This window comes from Eurosta solidaginis, chromosome 4 (genome assembly GCF_040869045.1).
Source record: "Eurosta solidaginis isolate ZX-2024a chromosome 4, ASM4086904v1, whole genome shotgun sequence".
Taxonomy (NCBI): domain Eukaryota; kingdom Metazoa; phylum Arthropoda; class Insecta; order Diptera; family Tephritidae; genus Eurosta; species Eurosta solidaginis.
In genome coordinates this window covers 94,777,063-94,796,726 of record NC_090322.1, presented here as the reverse complement: position 1 = coordinate 94,796,726, position 19,664 = coordinate 94,777,063, and the positions used below count along the sequence as shown (strand labels likewise).

The 19,664-nt window shown below is 31.4% G+C and overlaps 2 protein-coding genes across 2 annotated transcripts; both read left to right on the top strand.

The window, feature by feature from the left end:
- The first annotated feature begins 4,082 nt into the window (after positions 1-4,082).
- Positions 4,083-7,105, top strand: LOC137250062 (uncharacterized). Its single transcript, XM_067782289.1, has 2 exons — positions 4,083-4,305; positions 4,385-7,105. Exon 2 carries the CDS (start codon positions 5,363-5,365, stop codon positions 6,566-6,568), a length of 1,206 nt encoding a protein of 401 aa, XP_067638390.1. The 5' UTR covers positions 4,083-4,305; positions 4,385-5,362; the 3' UTR covers positions 6,569-7,105.
- An 8,393-nt stretch (positions 7,106-15,498) lies between these two features.
- On the top strand, positions 15,499-18,522 carry LOC137250060 (uncharacterized). The gene is made up of 2 exons (XM_067782284.1): positions 15,499-15,721; positions 15,801-18,522. Exon 2 carries the CDS (start codon positions 16,779-16,781, stop codon positions 17,982-17,984), a length of 1,206 nt encoding a protein of 401 aa, XP_067638385.1. The 5' UTR covers positions 15,499-15,721; positions 15,801-16,778; the 3' UTR covers positions 17,985-18,522.
- Positions 18,523-19,664: the final 1,142 nt, after the last annotated feature.

The following is a 19,664-nucleotide window of genomic DNA, read 5'->3' as shown; positions in this document are numbered from 1 at the left end:
ATAGTCATTTTGAAAAAAATTCTCAAATTCATTATCTATACAATATTCTTCGTTCTCGTTAATGTTACTTGTTATAGTACTAGCAGCTGCTGCTGTTGCATTGCCGGCAATACGTAATCTTTTCACATTATCTGTGAGGCCGCTAGAACTTATCCATGATGATTTTTTTCACATTTAAGTTTAGAAAATCGTTCGGTTATACCAGTTTCACTTCGAGGTGGCATTACAAACTCTGCGCTCATCGATGATTTTGTAATACTAGATGCGGTTCTTTTCCCAATATAATCTCTGTTAGACTCACTATTTGACGAAGACGCTAATGAGTGTGGTTTTTTTTATTTTATTGACATTTTTATCCAAATCCAAATTGATGGGCTTTTCAAGAGGACTAATATCAGATGCAACATTCTCTACAACAATAGTATTATTAGCAACAGGAACAACAGCAGCATCTTGTATGCCAGATTCATCCGAAGTGCTACTGTACCCATCATTAGCATCATCATCCGAATCATTATCCAGATTTTCTTCTTCTCGTTGTTTTGCAGCAGTGATACTCGATTTAGAAACTAAAATATCAGTTGCATTCACGTAATTTATATTTGTATCACAAAGTGTTTCATCTGATATTTGAAATTAGTTGTTCTGACATTGTACTTGTTCAACTTGTGATAGTGTCGAGCATAATGACGTCACACTAAGAAATTGTTTAACATAATATTGCGTAATATTTAGTGAGATTAAAAAGTCAAAACGTAGCATTTTCAGTTGCAACAAGGCGGCATTATACATTAATTTATTTCGTTGACTTGGTGTTTCATTTCGAACCTTCAGTAGTACCGTGTCTTCGGATAAGCCGAGCAATCGAAATTGACGAATAATAGTTTGGTTACCGAATGATAATTGAAATAGATGTTTATATTTGGGTATAGAATTATTGTAGAGAGTGTATGCTTCGTCAAAGATTTCCTGTTGGCATGATATGGAATATAGAATTTTCATTTGTTCGGATGTAATTCCACTGCTGTAAAAAATACAACATCCTGATAATTGTTGACAATACGAAACGCTACCACAAATCTTGAAGAACAATGGTGACTTTTCACAACTCTTTTCCACCAGAATATCCTTTGATGTGGCCAAAGAAGAATTATCTACCTTTTTGTTTTCGTTGTGTATAAAACTAGCTCGAAGTCCCTGAATGTTAAAGTATTTCGTACTGGTATTTTGTGATAGAAATATTGCGTCGTCATGACTACGTTCCAATGGTGTTTTTTGCAATAATTGATATTGTGGTTGCAGAAGCTGCTGCTGAATCATCATCACAGTTTCTATATAAATAAGTTTTAATTACAACAAATATGAATGCGTCCACTTTATTTATACCAACAATCAACGTCCTACAAGAAAAGTCGTTGGACAAAAAATTTCACTTTGAAATAGATTTTCAGAACAATGACTTATATATTCTTCAAGAGATCACACGGTGTGCATCATTATTAAATTTTATTAGCTCAAAATGTAAACTGCCACATAATAATAACATCAATTCAACCTTCGACACATTTACCAAGATTAATGATCCAATGGCAATTTTTATAGAAAACTTTGAACAAGTTTTTGCAATGTATATACACAGTAAATATGGTAAAAACAACTTTCAGCTATATATGAAGGAATGTGAAAATTCTCCAGTTGCCTATCCTATCAGTGTTTCTGAGAATGGAATGTGTATATTTATGCAATATAATAAAAATGAATTGCGCAACTATAAATATAACATAATGACTATGTTTTATTATTATACTGGGCAAAATTATTACAAAATGATAAAATCAAACAATATACTTAAAATTCCGCGTCCAAACTATATCGATGAGTTTATAGACATTAACATGAATAATGATGATTATGGTGTAAAAAATGACAATGGGGCCAAAAGTACAGAAGAGAAATTATGTTTTCTAAATCGTCGAAATTATAACGTCAACACACCGTACGTGCAGCGTAACAATCAAATGCAATTGGATATACTCAGTACAAATGCACACTTTGAAAAATGCATCTTGACCAACAAATTCAACGGCCGAAGACCGTATGATGAGATTCTAATTGGAAACAATAAAAAACCGATTGTAACATTAATGCAAGATGATCTAACAAGCGAAACAATCAAAATGTCTTCGTGCAAAAAAAATGGTAATAATCCAAATGCCAAGATCTTCAAACTGTCTGAACATCTGAATAGATCGTGTAACTTTAAGATGGACACAACATCAGACCAAAGTCCATATGAAGATAGACAACGATACAACAGAGTTGCACAAGTACAAACAAATTTTTCTAATATTTGGGCGTGTGAAAATCGACGCCAACTAGTCGCGCTAAGTATTGTTTATAGTATCATATATGTATGTATTCAAAAAATAACATATACATCAATTGAGAGGAAAAACATAACGCAAACAAAAAACGAATGCAACAGTGAAAGTGAACTCTATACATGTGTACAGAATATAAACACACTTGATAATGAGGTCGATTATTGTGCAAACAGTTTGGTGGAAGGGGTGACAAAAAGTAAAAATAAATCAACAAGCCAATTTATAAATACGAAAAAACCGACTATTGAGGTGTCATTCAATCGCACACACTCCAGGGGTGCTCAACAACAACAAGCAGCAAACAACATACATCAATTAAAGTTTTCTACTTAAAATGTCACTACTTCACATTCGAGGTGCTCAACCATCAAAACGATTTGGTAATAAAAATCAACGCACACAAAACTCAACACAGCGACTATCAATTTTACACAAAAATATACAAAAAGTTATAACCACAAGAAAGAAGACAAATATCTCAAGTCCATCCTTTGGCATTAATAGCATAATGGATCAGAAATGCTTTCGTTTTTTTTATCGAACATGGTACTGATGGGCGGACAAAACACAGTATACATATAAATACGCAAGAATGCAGAAACTTTTTGAAAAAACATGACGTCGAATTTATAAATGAACGCACACAGGAATTAAATACCTCCAGAGTTCTTATAACGACAAAAACAAATAAAAAAAGAAACAACGCCACGTTTGTGATACAACTACCAGTGGATTTTTGTGAAATGCTTGTATATTTAATTTTAAATAAAATCGATTTTGGGGGTATACAAATTGAATTTGCTGGGTATTGGAAAAAAAATGGAAAATTTTATGCTCAAAACAAAAGAATGTGGGTTTAAGTTTTACTATGATTTTATTCGTACTAATATTGTCAATAAAAGATTTATTATTGTTCGTTCTTAATTTTTAATTGCATATATTCTTTTCTATATTTGTTTCTAAAAATATCTTCAACAAGATGATGACTAAATGAATACTCCTTTGTTGCTGTTGTATCTCCATTGGAAACGTCGTGATTATCATTTATATGTGTATGTAGAGCTAATAGTGTGTTTGCACATTGTAGTCGTCTGTAACGATGTAATAAGATTATTTATGTGTTCTAGGTAATGTTTTTTACAATTGAGACACGTTATTAGCTCGGCAATGAATCCCAGGAATGCCTTTTTATCCATAAATCCAGAATTAATATCAACATCAATTGATATAATATGAATCGCCATATGTATACAGCATCTGTCATGGGCCAACCTGCTATGTTTCCATCATTTTCAATTTTTTGTCCAACCGTTTCGAGTTCTTTGGCTGTATATATTTTGTATAACGGAAAATATTCATCTAATATTTGTTGTGCCTTTCTCAGATTTAGTAACAAAAATTCGGCGTACGTATTTATATGCACGCTTTTATATTTTCCTTCTACCTGTTGTAAGTCATTTGTAAACCGTTCCAATGTTACACATTTGACACCCAATACATAGCACGATTTTTTCTAAACGGTATAACATATATTAATATTGTATAGACCGTTAGCTAGACACACCATTGAACTCGTTATAAAGTTTTGTATATATATGTCGATTTGTCATATTGCATTGTTGTATGTATTGATTGGCTTATTAATCGACAACGTTATTCTTATCTAGTATGTTAAGTATAGATGCAGTAATTCTTTTACTGGCATACAGAGCAGTCGAAATATTCTTTTCAATTATATTATAGAATACTAAATCAAATGTTGACAGACACATATTGTTGTCATCCACGAGACATAGTTGCATTATTTTACTCCTATTAGCAATCATAAAATTTACCATGGAGGATATATCCTGCTCCTCACAAACATCATCTTCCCAATACACAGATGAATCATGTGGTACAAATTCGACAACTACAAATGGTACGATTTTTTTCTAAATCAAAAATAGATACATATCTATATAAATATATACTCACTATGGTATTTTTCAAAAACATAGCATATATGGTCTTCCAACACAAACCGCGATTAGGAATAGCAAAAATAAATCAAATTTTACAAATTTCACTTCAGCAACAGCTAAGATCGACTGGAAATATTTCGGACACTATGATAGAGTATATAGATGAAAATAAATATTTATTGTTCGATAATAGAACGACTTTCATACAGCATGATACTAGAGACACTGTTTTCAATATTGTCGATTCTCAACTGCCGTACAACAATTGGATTAGTATATTCTATAAAACACTCTCACGATCAAATAATATTTACACTCATTTTCTGATAATAGAAAAAAACACAACATATTTACACTATTGCAAAAAAACCAAATACTCGACAGGAAATAACGTGTAGCTGTTTTAAAAACATTAAAGTCAAACATGATTGTTGAGTATATTGAAGAACTGGCAAGAAAATTCACAAATGAAGATGGAGAAATGCTCTTGCATAATTTAAGTGAAGAGCAACAATCCTGTTTAAATGCCATTCTAAAATATGCATATCCGAATGATTTTCAGAACCAAAAATTTTACAACAACGACAACAAATACATGGAAAACTATGTTGACCCTTTTTATAAAAAAATCCTTTTTAATAAGAAAATCTTCCAATATCGAAAGTCTCAGCTATTACCATTCTCGAGTCTATAATAGAATTGTCGAATAAGGTGCGCATACCTATACACCTGTTATATTCACTATCACCGGTACAAATAGCATATAGATTGATTTTCTACAATAGCCTTCGTAACGGAATTTTTCTAATACTAGATTGTACAGATCAAAAACAATTCTTCTATCAGTCGAACAATCGTGAAAACACTTTACAAATTATAAAAAAATATGCACTCCGCAAAATTTGAAAATTTTTCAAAATATGCAAATACCTCAATGTAATATCAACAACAGCAGCAACACAAACAATATGTATATATTTCAAAACATGATAAAAAAAATACATATCCATACATATGACGGGAAATTTAGTAGAAAACTACTTTACTTTCTTTTGTCCGAGTACAAATCACTTTCCATTAATATCATCTATAGTGGACGACGAGTCCGAATTGCTGACGTATAAAAATGCTGTCATCTGGTCACGTAATCGTTTCTATCATGACGTAAGCATAGTGTCTTATGATTTTTCATTGTACCACAGTTCAATAATGGCTCTATTCGGAATAGACTTTCATAACTGTGCAATTCTGTATGGTTTTGAGCTAAAGTCTCTATTCTACAATATACTACCCACAGGTCAAATATTTGATGAACATAAATTAGAGCTCCTTCAGTTGCCTCACCTATTTATCATGGACAATGATACACTCAAAATTCACAATATTATATCTTATCAAGAAATATCCTATTTAAATGATCATTCGTGCTATGTTGTTATAATGCGTTTTATAACCACACATATATTGCAAAAGTATGCCAACAACTATGAGACACTTTCTTGTTTATTTTATAAAAATATAACAGATTTAAATAAATACAAAAACAGATTGCCCTTGCACAAGAATATACTCAACTCAATATGTGGTATGTTGAGTGCATACAAAATAAACACAACAATTTTGAATATAGTCAACGCCTTGTCGCGCAAAATTATGCTATGGGTCGTCGACAACTGTATCTATAGTAATAATTGTAATGATGAGGTTACAATATCATTTCTTGATCATGAATATGATATGAATAGTGTACCACCTACAAATTTAATCTCAATCGATAATGATTCATTTACATACATATACGAGCATATGCGTCTCGATTATGGTAAAATGACAGAACATCGAGCCAAGACTGAGTCAATGCGATTAGCTATAATCAATAAACTATGCAACGAACTACGTCCATGTACAATATTTTCCAAGAATGAAATACGTCACGTAATTAATTTAAAGACAAACTTTATAACAAGCAATTTGTATTATTTAGCTTCAAACACGTATTTCTATTTACTTTGTGAAAATGATACGGGTACATGTAAAATTGTATCCAATCAAAAACTTGCCAGAGATATACAAAAAGCACTTGTGTATTTAAATATGGATGGTAGCATTCTAAAATCATTGAAAAAATGTAGCTCTATTAAGATTACACATTTAAGGAGAACTCATAATTTTACAGAAACTCGTCATCTGTTGATATGGTATTTACTACAACTAAGTTGAAGTCGTAACAACAGCAATATTAACAACAATACAAATGTAAATAATGCATCAGATGATAAAAAAATTATCCTCAATCACTTGTATGCACTTAGTACTTTTATTGAAAAATATACATTTGACAAAAGTGAAATTGGTCAATACTTAAATAATCTATTTTATATTGTTGATATAACACACATTGAGGTGTTTTTTTTTTGAAAATTCTCCGTAATTCATCTCTAAATTTACATTTTTATAATAAAACAATTCCCGAAAAAAAGGCGTATGAAATAATTAAATTACCCAATGATAAAAAGACGTTAATCCATAACTGCATAGATATATTTTTTAAATTATATGCTAAGGCTTTTAAGAACATTAAATAACACTTGATCCCTAATTAAAACTCAAGTTTTTTTACTATGTTAAATTTGATTGTTATCATAATTATATTTTTAATACTTGTATCACATTATTGTAAATACATTCCATTATTCGTAGCAACAAAAAATGAACGAGATTATATGAAATACAAAATAAAGCATCCACACATATTTATAATAGAATGAATATAATATTTTTTTATTTAATATTTCCGTATGGGTATTATATGTAAACAGGTGGAGTATATATATTTATCTGTACAATGCGTAGCAAATGAGAACATAAACAAAACTACAAACAAGAAAAACACTATTACCAGAAAAACATAGTATCCTTTTTTTGGCACTGGTGATTAGACATATAAATATAATCATTATGCAAATGGTTTCCGCAAACATACCCATTATGACCTGGCAATTATTTGCCATTATATTAAAATGCCTGTCCGCTTGAAAGTTCATATACAGCTCCCAATATGTACAATAATTGCATTTCTCTTTAATCTCTATAATACTGTGTCGACTGTTATTATCACTCGTGGTCTCCACTTGAAAAATGTTCATGTCGTCACCATTGCCAGGATGCCATATTTTTTCGTCAATTGTCATATAATAGTGACTAGGAAATGTGAATTTTTTATATAAAGGGTATTTTCTATAAATTATCATATTTGTACGTGTTATTGACGAATTGTTATTCAGACGGCTTTCGATAGAGCACTCATTCGGTTCGGTTTTTGAGTCGTCTTCCCATTGTGATAGAGCTTATTTGATTTTTTCATCTGTATACTTGTGACTCAACACATTAAATAAATACATATTTCTTATTCTTCAACATGATTAAACAACTACTACAACATTCATGGTCAGATGATGATGATAACAATGATGATATTGATCATGATGATAACGATGAAGTAAATAACATGTTACTAAATTGCTATACGCTTAAGTAAATCAGCACGACTGACTAGGGTGTAACTCTGAATCAAACTGAACTTTCACTTTATTACAGTCAATAATGAAACTTACAATTTGCTGATAATAATATTAATACTTATTGCTAAATGAATGATATTGCTTACTAAGTAGAATTAACTAGCTGTGTACTTAATGTTTTGTTAAATAGCAGAATTCCCAGAATTGCCAGTTTGCAACTTTAATTTAGACCGGATATTAATACTTTTGTTTATTTGTTTTTTTCTGTCAAAAGTTATTTCCAAAAAACCGAAAAATGGCCCGGAGCGCTCCGAAACCGGGGTGGTATCCATAGTATATTTGCGCAGAACACCTTTCTGCATTGGCGGCCTTCGACCGCGCTTATAAAGAATTACCCTGGATGGGTCCAACATCGGTTTGGAGACCAAAACTATATCCGCGAAAAATACTTTTACCCACAGTTTTTCTTGTGGGTACTACAAACTCATCAAAACAACAACAACCACATGAAAATTTTCGATTTTGTTTGCAAATATCTCCGAAACGAAATAAAATTTTGAATTTTCGCCTTGGGATTCGTGATCCTGGGTGCAAAGCTCGTCTTTTGACACCCCTCCTGATATTTTTGAACGAGTTTTAGCAGTTGTGAGCTAAAGTAAACAATTACCATATATACATATGTACAAACATGCGTGCGTACGTACTAATAACAATAATCCCTTCATATATTATGTATATTTCATACTATTGCACTCACTTGTATTTAAATTAGTCAACGATGGTATACTTCCAAATTCGAAGTCGACGTCGCTGCCAATGCCAATTGCGAATTCCTTCTTCTTTCTTTACTTTAATTAAATGTAGACAATTCTCAGTCGGCTCTAATACACTGATATTTTCTATTATTTTTTGCACAAAAATATCACAAGTTTCGATTCGAGCTCAAGGCCAGAACAATAATTTTTTTCTAAAGATAATTATTGTTATTTTTAATTTTTTTTTAATTTGAAAAATTGTATTTTGTTTTTTGAATAGTAAGTAGAAAATTTTTCAGACAACCTGCCATAGCTGCGCAGATAGATCCATTTCGAAGGGTGCTAAGCCGTCATCATCAGTACGCTTTAGGCACGCTGGAACAGCCAACTGTTGTTCGCGTAAAATACGATCGATTTCGTAGATTTTTGTGATTACATCTTTCAACTCATTAAAACATTGTGAATGATAACTAAGTGTGATATCTTATCTGTCAAATGCCAGACAGGGTGTTCAATATGGCTACTTTTTAACGTTTTGACAGGGTGTTCAATATGGCGGCGCCCATCTTCAGCGGGTGATAGAAAGAGATACAGAATGAGACAGCGATAGTCAAATACAAATCAGGTGATCCAATCACTTTGGAATTTTGACGTCTATGCAGAAGATATCACACTTAGTTATCATTCACAATGCATTAAAATTGATTTCCCACACGAGATCGAATTTGCGTTTATTATTTGCACGAAATTGGTGCGCCTTCATTTCTAGCTCACTTTTGCTCTCGTGCAACTTTTGTAAATCGGCCACAGAGCGTTGCAACTTGGTTTGATGTTGTTTATTGACGGTAGAAATGTTTAGTTTTAACGCTGTAATGCTCTCATTAAGCCTGGCTATACGACGTTTTTGTTGATTACTTATCACAATATTCTCTTCGTTACGCTTTTGTAGTGCAACTTTTCCGAGTTCATTAACACCGTATTATGTACCTTACGTACCTCCAATTCGAGCATTTCTGCTTCGTTCTCAAGACGTATACGCGTGCTGCAAGTGAGCTCTTGCTGCACAGCCGTTATACGTGCGATCTCTGCAGCATAAAATTCTTCCTTTTGTTTGACCATATCAAATTTTTCCATTTATAAGCTCTGTGAGCGCAATTGTCCGACGTTCTTCGTTAATGGTATTCTCCAATATATCCAAATGATCGTGCAATTGACTCTATGGATTCCTTTTCTAAATCTTTCTGGTATAAATGTCCGCATTCGCGTTCATGCTCAATGCGGCAGCTTCCATGTTTGTTGTTAAGAGCTAGTGAAAGTGGTTAATGTATTAAAAATAAAACAATTACCAAATAAAGTTGTGTCCCCAGTAAAATTAACTAATTTTTAAATCTTTGAAATATTTCTTTGCCAATCTGAATTATTTATTTATTTAATCAAACAATTTGAATTATTGTTTCAATGACACTTTAGTGAATGCCTACGTCAACAAAAAAACATTGGTTGCCATGTGCATGGTAGTTATTTCACAATGGCCATGTGGGCGCATCATTCAGAAAAGGAAGCCGCAGGATGTGCAATATCAAATTTGTAGTTGCAATAGATTTAGATAGCAACGGACTACTGGATATCAAGTTTATCAGCATTATCTAAAAAATCTGTTGAGATATTTCCGTCCGTGTGTCCGTTAGGTCATCCTTTTCAGGCCATTCATATATCACCTTCGGTCTCACCTTAAGGAAGGTGGAGAACAGCAACGCCTTTAGAACCCATATAACAACGGAGTGGACAAAATTTCAGAAATTATGGATATAATAGATTCAAAACCAATCACAGCAGAAAAGTTGGGGGAATTGAACAACATCATGACGAAAAACATTGATAAGTGCGTGCAACAAACCCTATCCATTATAAAAGTCCACGGGCGAAGGAAATCTTCCATGGTAGCGCGAAGAGCTATATTTCGGAAGTGGGTAAAGAATAGTTTGAAGCTCACGAAATTCGGAGAACGCGAGGAGTGCTAAAAGGAATGTAGGCATCTACTAAGGACTTAAAAAGTAATACTTGGCGCGTTTTATTTAGTTGTAAATCAAAATTATTATAATTATAATAACAATATTTATCAATTATATTTATATCTTTTTTATCCATAACAAAGTATTTGAAACTATATTGAATTTAAACAATTATAGTCTTATTTTGGATAATCTCATGAAAAAAGTACTTTGTCTATGCAAGTGTTGTATAAATACATTCATTTTTACCGATTGTAATATAGTACCATATACTGGTTTCAAGTTAATATTTATAAAAATTTTTATACTCAACGGAGATGCGATATCGGTTATTATCAACACATTTATAAATAGTAATTTAGATTTAAATTCTTTATCTATAACAATAATAATAGTAGTAATAATGCTTTACAATGTATTTACATATCTTGAATTATTTGTATTATAATTTAACAATAAATATAAATACATTGCTTGTTTTAATCTATCTGTTTCATTGTGTTTAATAGCGAGTAGAGCACATGATAAAGACTAATAATTGTTCAATTGATATTTCATTATGTCGATGGCATTTTTAACAATATCATCTTTAATATCATCGAAATATTCATACCAATTCTTTACATCATCTATATCCACATTTGAGCTTAACAAAAATGTTTCCAAGTATTCGGGGTTGAATAAAGTATGTCCATCAATTCCAACTTTACCGAGATTATTAAAAACTGATGATTTACGCTTTTCTAAAACTTTGTTCACAATAGCTGATAAACTATTGGTATAGTCATTTTGAAAAAAATTCTCAAATTCATTATCTATACAATATTCTTCGTTCTCGTCAATGTTACTTGTTATAGTACTAGCAGCTGCTGCTGTTGCATTGCCGGCAATACGTAATCTTTTCACATTATCTGTGAGGCCGCTAGAACTTATCCATGATGATTTTTTTCACATTTAAGTTTAGAAAATCGTTCGGTTATACCAGTTTCACTTCGAGGTGGCATTACAAACTCTGCGCTCATCGATGATTTTGTAATACTAGATGCGGTTCTTTTCCCAATATAATCTCTGTTAGACTCACTATTTGACGAAGACGCTAATGAGTGTGGTTTTTTTTATTTTATTGACATTTTTATCCAAATCCAAATTGATGGGCTTTTCAAGAGGACTAATATCAGATGCAACATTCTCTACAACAATAGTATTATTAGCAACAGGAACAACAGCAGCATCTTGTATGCCAGATTCATCCGAAGTGCTACTGTACCCATCATTAGCATCATCATCCGAATCATTATCCAGATTTTCTTCTTCTCGTTGTTTTGCAGCAGTGATACTCGATTTAGAAACTAAAATATCAGTTGCATTCACGTAATTTATATTTGTATCACAAAGTGTTTCATCTGATATTTGAAATTAGTTGTTCTGACATTGTACTTGTTCAACTTGTGATGGTGTCGAGCATAATGACGTCACACTAAGAAATTGTTTAACATAATATTGCGTAATATTTAGTGAGATTAAAAAGTCAAAACGTAGCATTTTCAGTTGCAACAAGGCGGCATTATACATTAATTTATTTCGTTGACTTGGTGTTTCATTTCGAACCTTCAGTAGTACCGTGTCTTCGGATAAGCCGAGCAATCGAAATTGACGAATAATAGTTTGGTTACCGAATGATAATTGAAATAGATGTTTATATTTGGGTATAGAATTATTGTAGAGAGTGTATGCTTCGTCAAAGATTTCCTGTTGGCATGATATGGAATATAGAATTTTCATTTGTTCGGATGTAATTCCACTGCTGTAAAAAATACAACATCCTGATAATTGTTGACAATACGAAACGCTACCACAAATCTTGAAGAACAATGGTGACTTTTCACAACTCTTTTCCACCAGAATATCCTTTGATGTGGCCAAAGAAGAATTATCTACCTTTTTGTTTTCGTTGTGTATAAAACTAGCTCGAAGTCCCTGAATGTTAAAGTATTTCGTACTGGTATTTTGTGATAGAAATATTGCGTCGTCATGACTACGTTCCAATGGTGTTTTTTGCAATAATTGATATTGTGGTTGCAGAAGCTGCTGCTGAATCATCATCACAGTTTCTATATAAATAAGTTTTAATTACAACAAATATGAATGCGTCCACTTTATTTATACCAACAATCAACGTCCTACAAGAAAAGTCGTTGGACAAAAAATTTCACTTTGAAATAGATTTTCAGAACAATGACTTATATATTCTTCAAGAGATCACACGGTGTGCATCATTATTAAATTTTATTAGCTCAAAATGTAAACTGCCACATAATAATAACATCAATTCAACCTTCGACACATTTACCAAGATTAATGATCCAATGGCAATTTTTATAGAAAACTTTGAACAAGTTTTTGCAATGTATATACACAGTAAATATGGTAAAAACAACTTTCAGCTATATATGAAGGAATGTGAAAATTCTCCAGTTGCCTATCCTATCAGTGTTTCTGAGAATGGAATGTGTATATTTATGCAATATAATAAAAATGAATTGCGCAACTATAAATATAACATAATGACTATGTTTTATTATTATACTGGGCAAAATTATTACAAAATGATAAAATCAAACAATATACTTAAAATTCCGCGTCCAAACTATATCGATGAGTTTATAGACATTAACATGAATAATGATGATTATGGTGTAAAAAATGACAATGGGGCCAAAAGTACAGAAGAGAAATTATGTTTTCTAAATCGTCGAAATTATAACGTCAACACACCGTACGTGCAGCGTAACAATCAAATGCAATTGGATATACTCAGTACAAATGCACACTTTGAAAAATGCATCTTGACCAACAAATTCAACGGCCGAAGACCGTATGATGAGATTCTAATTGGAAACAATAAAAAACCGATTGTAACATTAATGCAAGATGATCTAACAAGCGAAACAATCAAAATGTCTTCGTGCAAAAAAAATGGTAATAATCCAAATGCCAAGATCTTCAAACTGTCTGAACATCTGAATAGATCGTGTAACTTTAAGATGGACACAACATCAGACCAAAGTCCATATGAAGATAGACAACGATACAACAGAGTTGCACAAGTACAAACAAATTTTTCTAATATTTGGGCGTGTGAAAATCGACGCCAACTAGTCGCGCTAAGTATTGTTTATAGTATCATATATGTATGTATTCAAAAAATAACATATACATCAATTGAGAGGAAAAACATAACGCAAACAAAAAACGAATGCAACAGTGAAAGTGAACTCTATACATGTGTACAGAATATAAACACACTTGATAATGAGGTCGATTATTGTGCAAACAGTTTGGTGGAAGGGGTGACAAAAAGTAAAAATAAATCAACAAGCCAATTTATAAATACGAAAAAACCGACTATTGAGGTGTCATTCAATCGCACACACTCCAGGGGTGCTCAACAACAACAAGCAGCAAACAACATACATCAATTAAAGTTTTCTACTTAAAATGTCACTACTTCACATTCGAGGTGCTCAACCATCAAAACGATTTGGTAATAAAAATCAACGCACACAAAACTCAACACAGCGACTATCAATTTTACACAAAAATATACAAAAAGTTATAACCACAAGAAAGAAGACAAATATCTCAAGTCCATCCTTTGGCATTAATAGCATAATGGATCAGAAATGCTTTCGTTTTTTTTATCGAACATGGTACTGATGGGCGGACAAAACACAGTATACATATAAATACGCAAGAATGCAGAAACTTTTTGAAAAAACATGACGTCGAATTTATAAATGAACGCACACAGGAATTAAATACCTCCAGAGTTCTTATAACGACAAAAACAAATAAAAAAAGAAACAACGCCACGTTTGTGATACAACTACCAGTGGATTTTTGTGAAATGCTTGTATATTTAATTTTAAATAAAATCGATTTTGGGGGTATACAAATTGAATTTGCTGGGTATTGGAAAAAAAATGGAAAATTTTATGCTCAAAACAAAAGAATGTGGGTTTAAGTTTTACTATGATTTTATTCGTACTAATATTGTCAATAAAAGATTTATTATTGTTCGTTCTTAATTTTTAATTGCATATATTCTTTTCTATATTTGTTTCTAAAAATATCTTCAACAAGATGATGACTAAATGAATACTCCTTTGTTGCTGTTGTATCTCCATTGGAAACGTCGTGATTATCATTTATATGTGTATGTAGAGCTAATAGTGTGTTTGCACATTGTAGTCGTCTGTAACGATGTAATAAGATTATTTATGTGTTCTAGGTAATGTTTTTTACAATTGAGACACGTTATTAGCTCGGCAATGAATCCCAGGAATGCCTTTTTATCCATAAATCCAGAATTAATATCAACATCAATTGATATAATATGAATCGCCATATGTATACAGCATCTGTCATGGGCCAACCTGCTATGTTTCCATCATTTTCAATTTTTTGTCCAACCGTTTCGAGTTCTTTGGCTGTATATATTTTGTATAACGGAAAATATTCATCTAATATTTGTTGTGCCTTTCTCAGATTTAGTAACAAAAATTCGGCGTACGTATTTATATGCACGCTTTTATATTTTCCTTCTACCTGTTGTAAGTCATTTGTAAACCGTTCCAATGTTACACATTTGACACCCAATACATAGCACGATTTTTTCTAAACGGTATAACATATATTAATATTGTATAGACCGTTAGCTAGACACACCATTGAACTCGTTATAAAGTTTTGTATATATATGTCGATTTGTCATATTGCATTGTTGTATGTATTGATTGGCTTATTAATCGACAACGTTATTCTTATCTAGTATGTTAAGTATAGATGCAGTAATTCTTTTACTGGCATACAGAGCAGTCGAAATATTCTTTTCAATTATATTATAGAATACTAAATCAAATGTTGACAGACACATATTGTTGTCATCCACGAGACATAGTTGCATTATTTTACTCCTATTAGCAATCATAAAATTTACCATGGAGGATATATCCTGCTCCTCACAAACATCATCTTCCCAATACACAGATGAATCATGTGGTACAAATTCGACAACTACAAATGGTACGATTTTTTTCTAAATCAAAAATAGATACATATCTATATAAATATATACTCACTATGGTATTTTTCAAAAACATAGCATATATGGTCTTCCAACACAAACCGCGATTAGGAATAGCAAAAATAAATCAAATTTTACAAATTTCACTTCAGCAACAGCTAAGATCGACTGGAAATATTTCGGACACTATGATAGAGTATATAGATGAAAATAAATATTTATTGTTCGATAATAGAACGACTTTCATACAGCATGATACTAGAGACACTGTTTTCAATATTGTCGATTCTCAACTGCCGTACAACAATTGGATTAGTATATTCTATAAAACACTCTCACGATCAAATAATATTTACACTCATTTTCTGATAATAGAAAAAAACACAACATATTTACACTATTGCAAAAAAACCAAATACTCGACAGGAAATAACGTGTAGCTGTTTTAAAAACATTAAAGTCAAACATGATTGTTGAGTATATTGAAGAACTGGCAAGAAAATTCACAAATGAAGATGGAGAAATGCTCTTGCATAATTTAAGTGAAGAGCAACAATCCTGTTTAAATGCCATTCTAAAATATGCATATCCGAATGATTTTCAGAACCAAAAATTTTACAACAACGACAACAAATACATGGAAAACTATGTTGACCCTTTTTATAAAAAAATCCTTTTTAATAAGAAAATCTTCCAATATCGAAAGTCTCAGCTATTACCATTCTCGAGTCTATAATAGAATTGTCGAATAAGGTGCGCATACCTATACACCTGTTATATTCACTATCACCGGTACAAATAGCATATAGATTGATTTTCTACAATAGCCTTCGTAACGGAATTTTTCTAATACTAGATTGTACAGATCAAAAACAATTCTTCTATCAGTCGAACAATCGTGAAAACACTTTACAAATTATAAAAAAATATGCACTCCGCAAAATTTGAAAATTTTTCAAAATATGCAAATACCTCAATGTAATATCAACAACAGCAGCAACACAAACAATATGTATATATTTCAAAACATGATAAAAAAAATACATATCCATACATATGACGGGAAATTTAGTAGAAAACTACTTTACTTTCTTTTGTCCGAGTACAAATCACTTTCCATTAATATCATCTATAGTGGACGACGAGTCCGAATTGCTGACGTATAAAAATGCTGTCATCTGGTCACGTAATCGTTTCTATCATGACGTAAGCATAGTGTCTTATGATTTTTCATTGTACCACAGTTCAATAATGGCTCTATTCGGAATAGACTTTCATAACTGTGCAATTCTGTATGGTTTTGAGCTAAAGTCTCTATTCTACAATATACTACCCACAGGTCAAATATTTGATGAACATAAATTAGAGCTCCTTCAGTTGCCTCACCTATTTATCATGGACAATGATACACTCAAAATTCACAATATTATATCTTATCAAGAAATATCCTATTTAAATGATCATTCGTGCTATGTTGTTATAATGCGTTTTATAACCACACATATATTGCAAAAGTATGCCAACAACTATGAGACACTTTCTTGTTTATTTTATAAAAATATAACAGATTTAAATAAATACAAAAACAGATTGCCCTTGCACAAGAATATACTCAACTCAATATGTGGTATGTTGAGTGCATACAAAATAAACACAACAATTTTGAATATAGTCAACGCCTTGTCGCGCAAAATTATGCTATGGGTCGTCGACAACTGTATCTATAGTAATAATTGTAATGATGAGGTTACAATATCATTTCTTGATCATGAATATGATATGAATAGTGTACCACCTACAAATTTAATCTCAATCGATAATGATTCATTTACATACATATACGAGCATATGCGTCTCGATTATGGTAAAATGACAGAACATCGAGCCAAGACTGAGTCAATGCGATTAGCTATAATCAATAAACTATGCAACGAACTACGTCCATGTACAATATTTTCCAAGAATGAAATACGTCACGTAATTAATTTAAAGACAAACTTTATAACAAGCAATTTGTATTATTTAGCTTCAAACACGTATTTCTATTTACTTTGTGAAAATGATACGGGTACATGTAAAATTGTATCCAATCAAAAACTTGCCAGAGATATACAAAAAGCACTTGTGTATTTAAATATGGATGGTAGCATTCTAAAATCATTGAAAAAATGTAGCTCTATTAAGATTACACATTTAAGGAGAACTCATAATTTTACAGAAACTCGTCATCTGTTGATATGGTATTTACTACAACTAAGTTGAAGTCGTAACAACAGCAATATTAACAACAATACAAATGTAAATAATGCATCAGATGATAAAAAAATTATCCTCAATCACTTGTATGCACTTAGTACTTTTATTGAAAAATATACATTTGACAAAAGTGAAATTGGTCAATACTTAAATAATCTATTTTATATTGTTGATATAACACACATTGAGGTGTTTTTTTTTTTGAAAATTCTCCGTAATTCATCTCTAAATTTACATTTTTATAATAAAACAATTCCCGAAAAAAAGGCGTATGAAATAATTAAATTACCCAATGATAAAAAGACGTTAATCCATAACTGCATAGATATATTTTTTAAATTATATGCTAAGGCTTTTAAGAACATTAAATAACACTTGATCCCTAATTAAAACTCAAGTTTTTTTACTATGTTAAATTTGATTGTTATCATAATTATATTTTTAATACTTGTATCACATTATTGTAAATACATTCCATTATTCGTAGCAACAAAAAATGAACGAGATTATATGAAATACAAAATAAAGCATCCACACATATTTATAATAGAATGAATATAATATTTTTTTATTTAATATTTCCGTATGGGTATTATATGTAAACAGGTGGAGTATATATATTTATCTGTACAATGCGTAGCAAATGAGAACATAAACAAAACTACAAACAAGAAAAACACTATTACCAGAAAAACATAGTATCCTTTTTTTGGCACTGGTGATTAGACATATAAATATAATCATTATGCAAATGGTTTCCGCAAACATACCCATTATGACCTGGCAATTATTTGCCATTATATTAAAATGCCTGTCCGCTTGAAAGTTCATATACAGCTCCCAATATGTACAATAATTGCATTTCTCTTTAATCTCTATAATACTGTGTCGACTGTTATTATCACTCGTGGTCTCCACTTGAAAAATGTTCATGTCGTCACCATTGCCAGGATGCCATATTTTTTCGTCAATTGTCATATAATAGTGACTAGGAAATGTGAATTTTTTATATAAAGGGTATTTTCTATAAATTATCATATTTGTACGTGTTATTGACGAATTGTTATTCAGACGGCTTTCGATAGAGCACTCATTCGGTTCGGTTTTTGAGTCGTCTTCCCATTGTGATAGAGCTTATTTGATTTTTTCATCTGTATACTTGTGACTCAACACATTAAATAAATACATATTTCTTATTCTTCAACATGATTAAACAACTACTACAACATTCATGGTCAGATGATGATGATAACAATGATGATATTGATCATGATGATAACGATGAAGTAAATAACATGTTACTAAATTGCTATACGCTTAAGTAAATCAGCACGACTGACTAGGGTGTAACTCTGAATCAAACTGAACTTTCACTTTATTACAGTCAATAATGAAACTTACAATTTGCTGATAATAATATTAATACTTATTGCTAAATGAATGATATTGCTTACTAAGTAGAATTAACTAGCTGTGTACTTAATGTTTTGTTAAATAGCAGAATTCCCAGAATTGCCAGTTTGCAACTTTAATTTAGACCGGATATTAATACTTTTGTTTATTTGTGATTTTTAAAATGAATTGGTCAATATCGTCTGCTGCTGACTCTGCACTTATATAACTTGGCAAGCTATTGACCTTATCTGGTATAGTAGCGGAATTATACGTAACTCGCGTATAAACATA

Coding starts and splice junctions, on each gene's coding strand:
- LOC137250060 (XM_067782284.1), top strand. CDS start 16,779: ATGACGGGAAATTTAGTAGAAAACTACTTTACTTTCTTTTGTCCGAGT.
- LOC137250062 (XM_067782289.1), top strand. CDS start 5,363: ATGACGGGAAATTTAGTAGAAAACTACTTTACTTTCTTTTGTCCGAGT.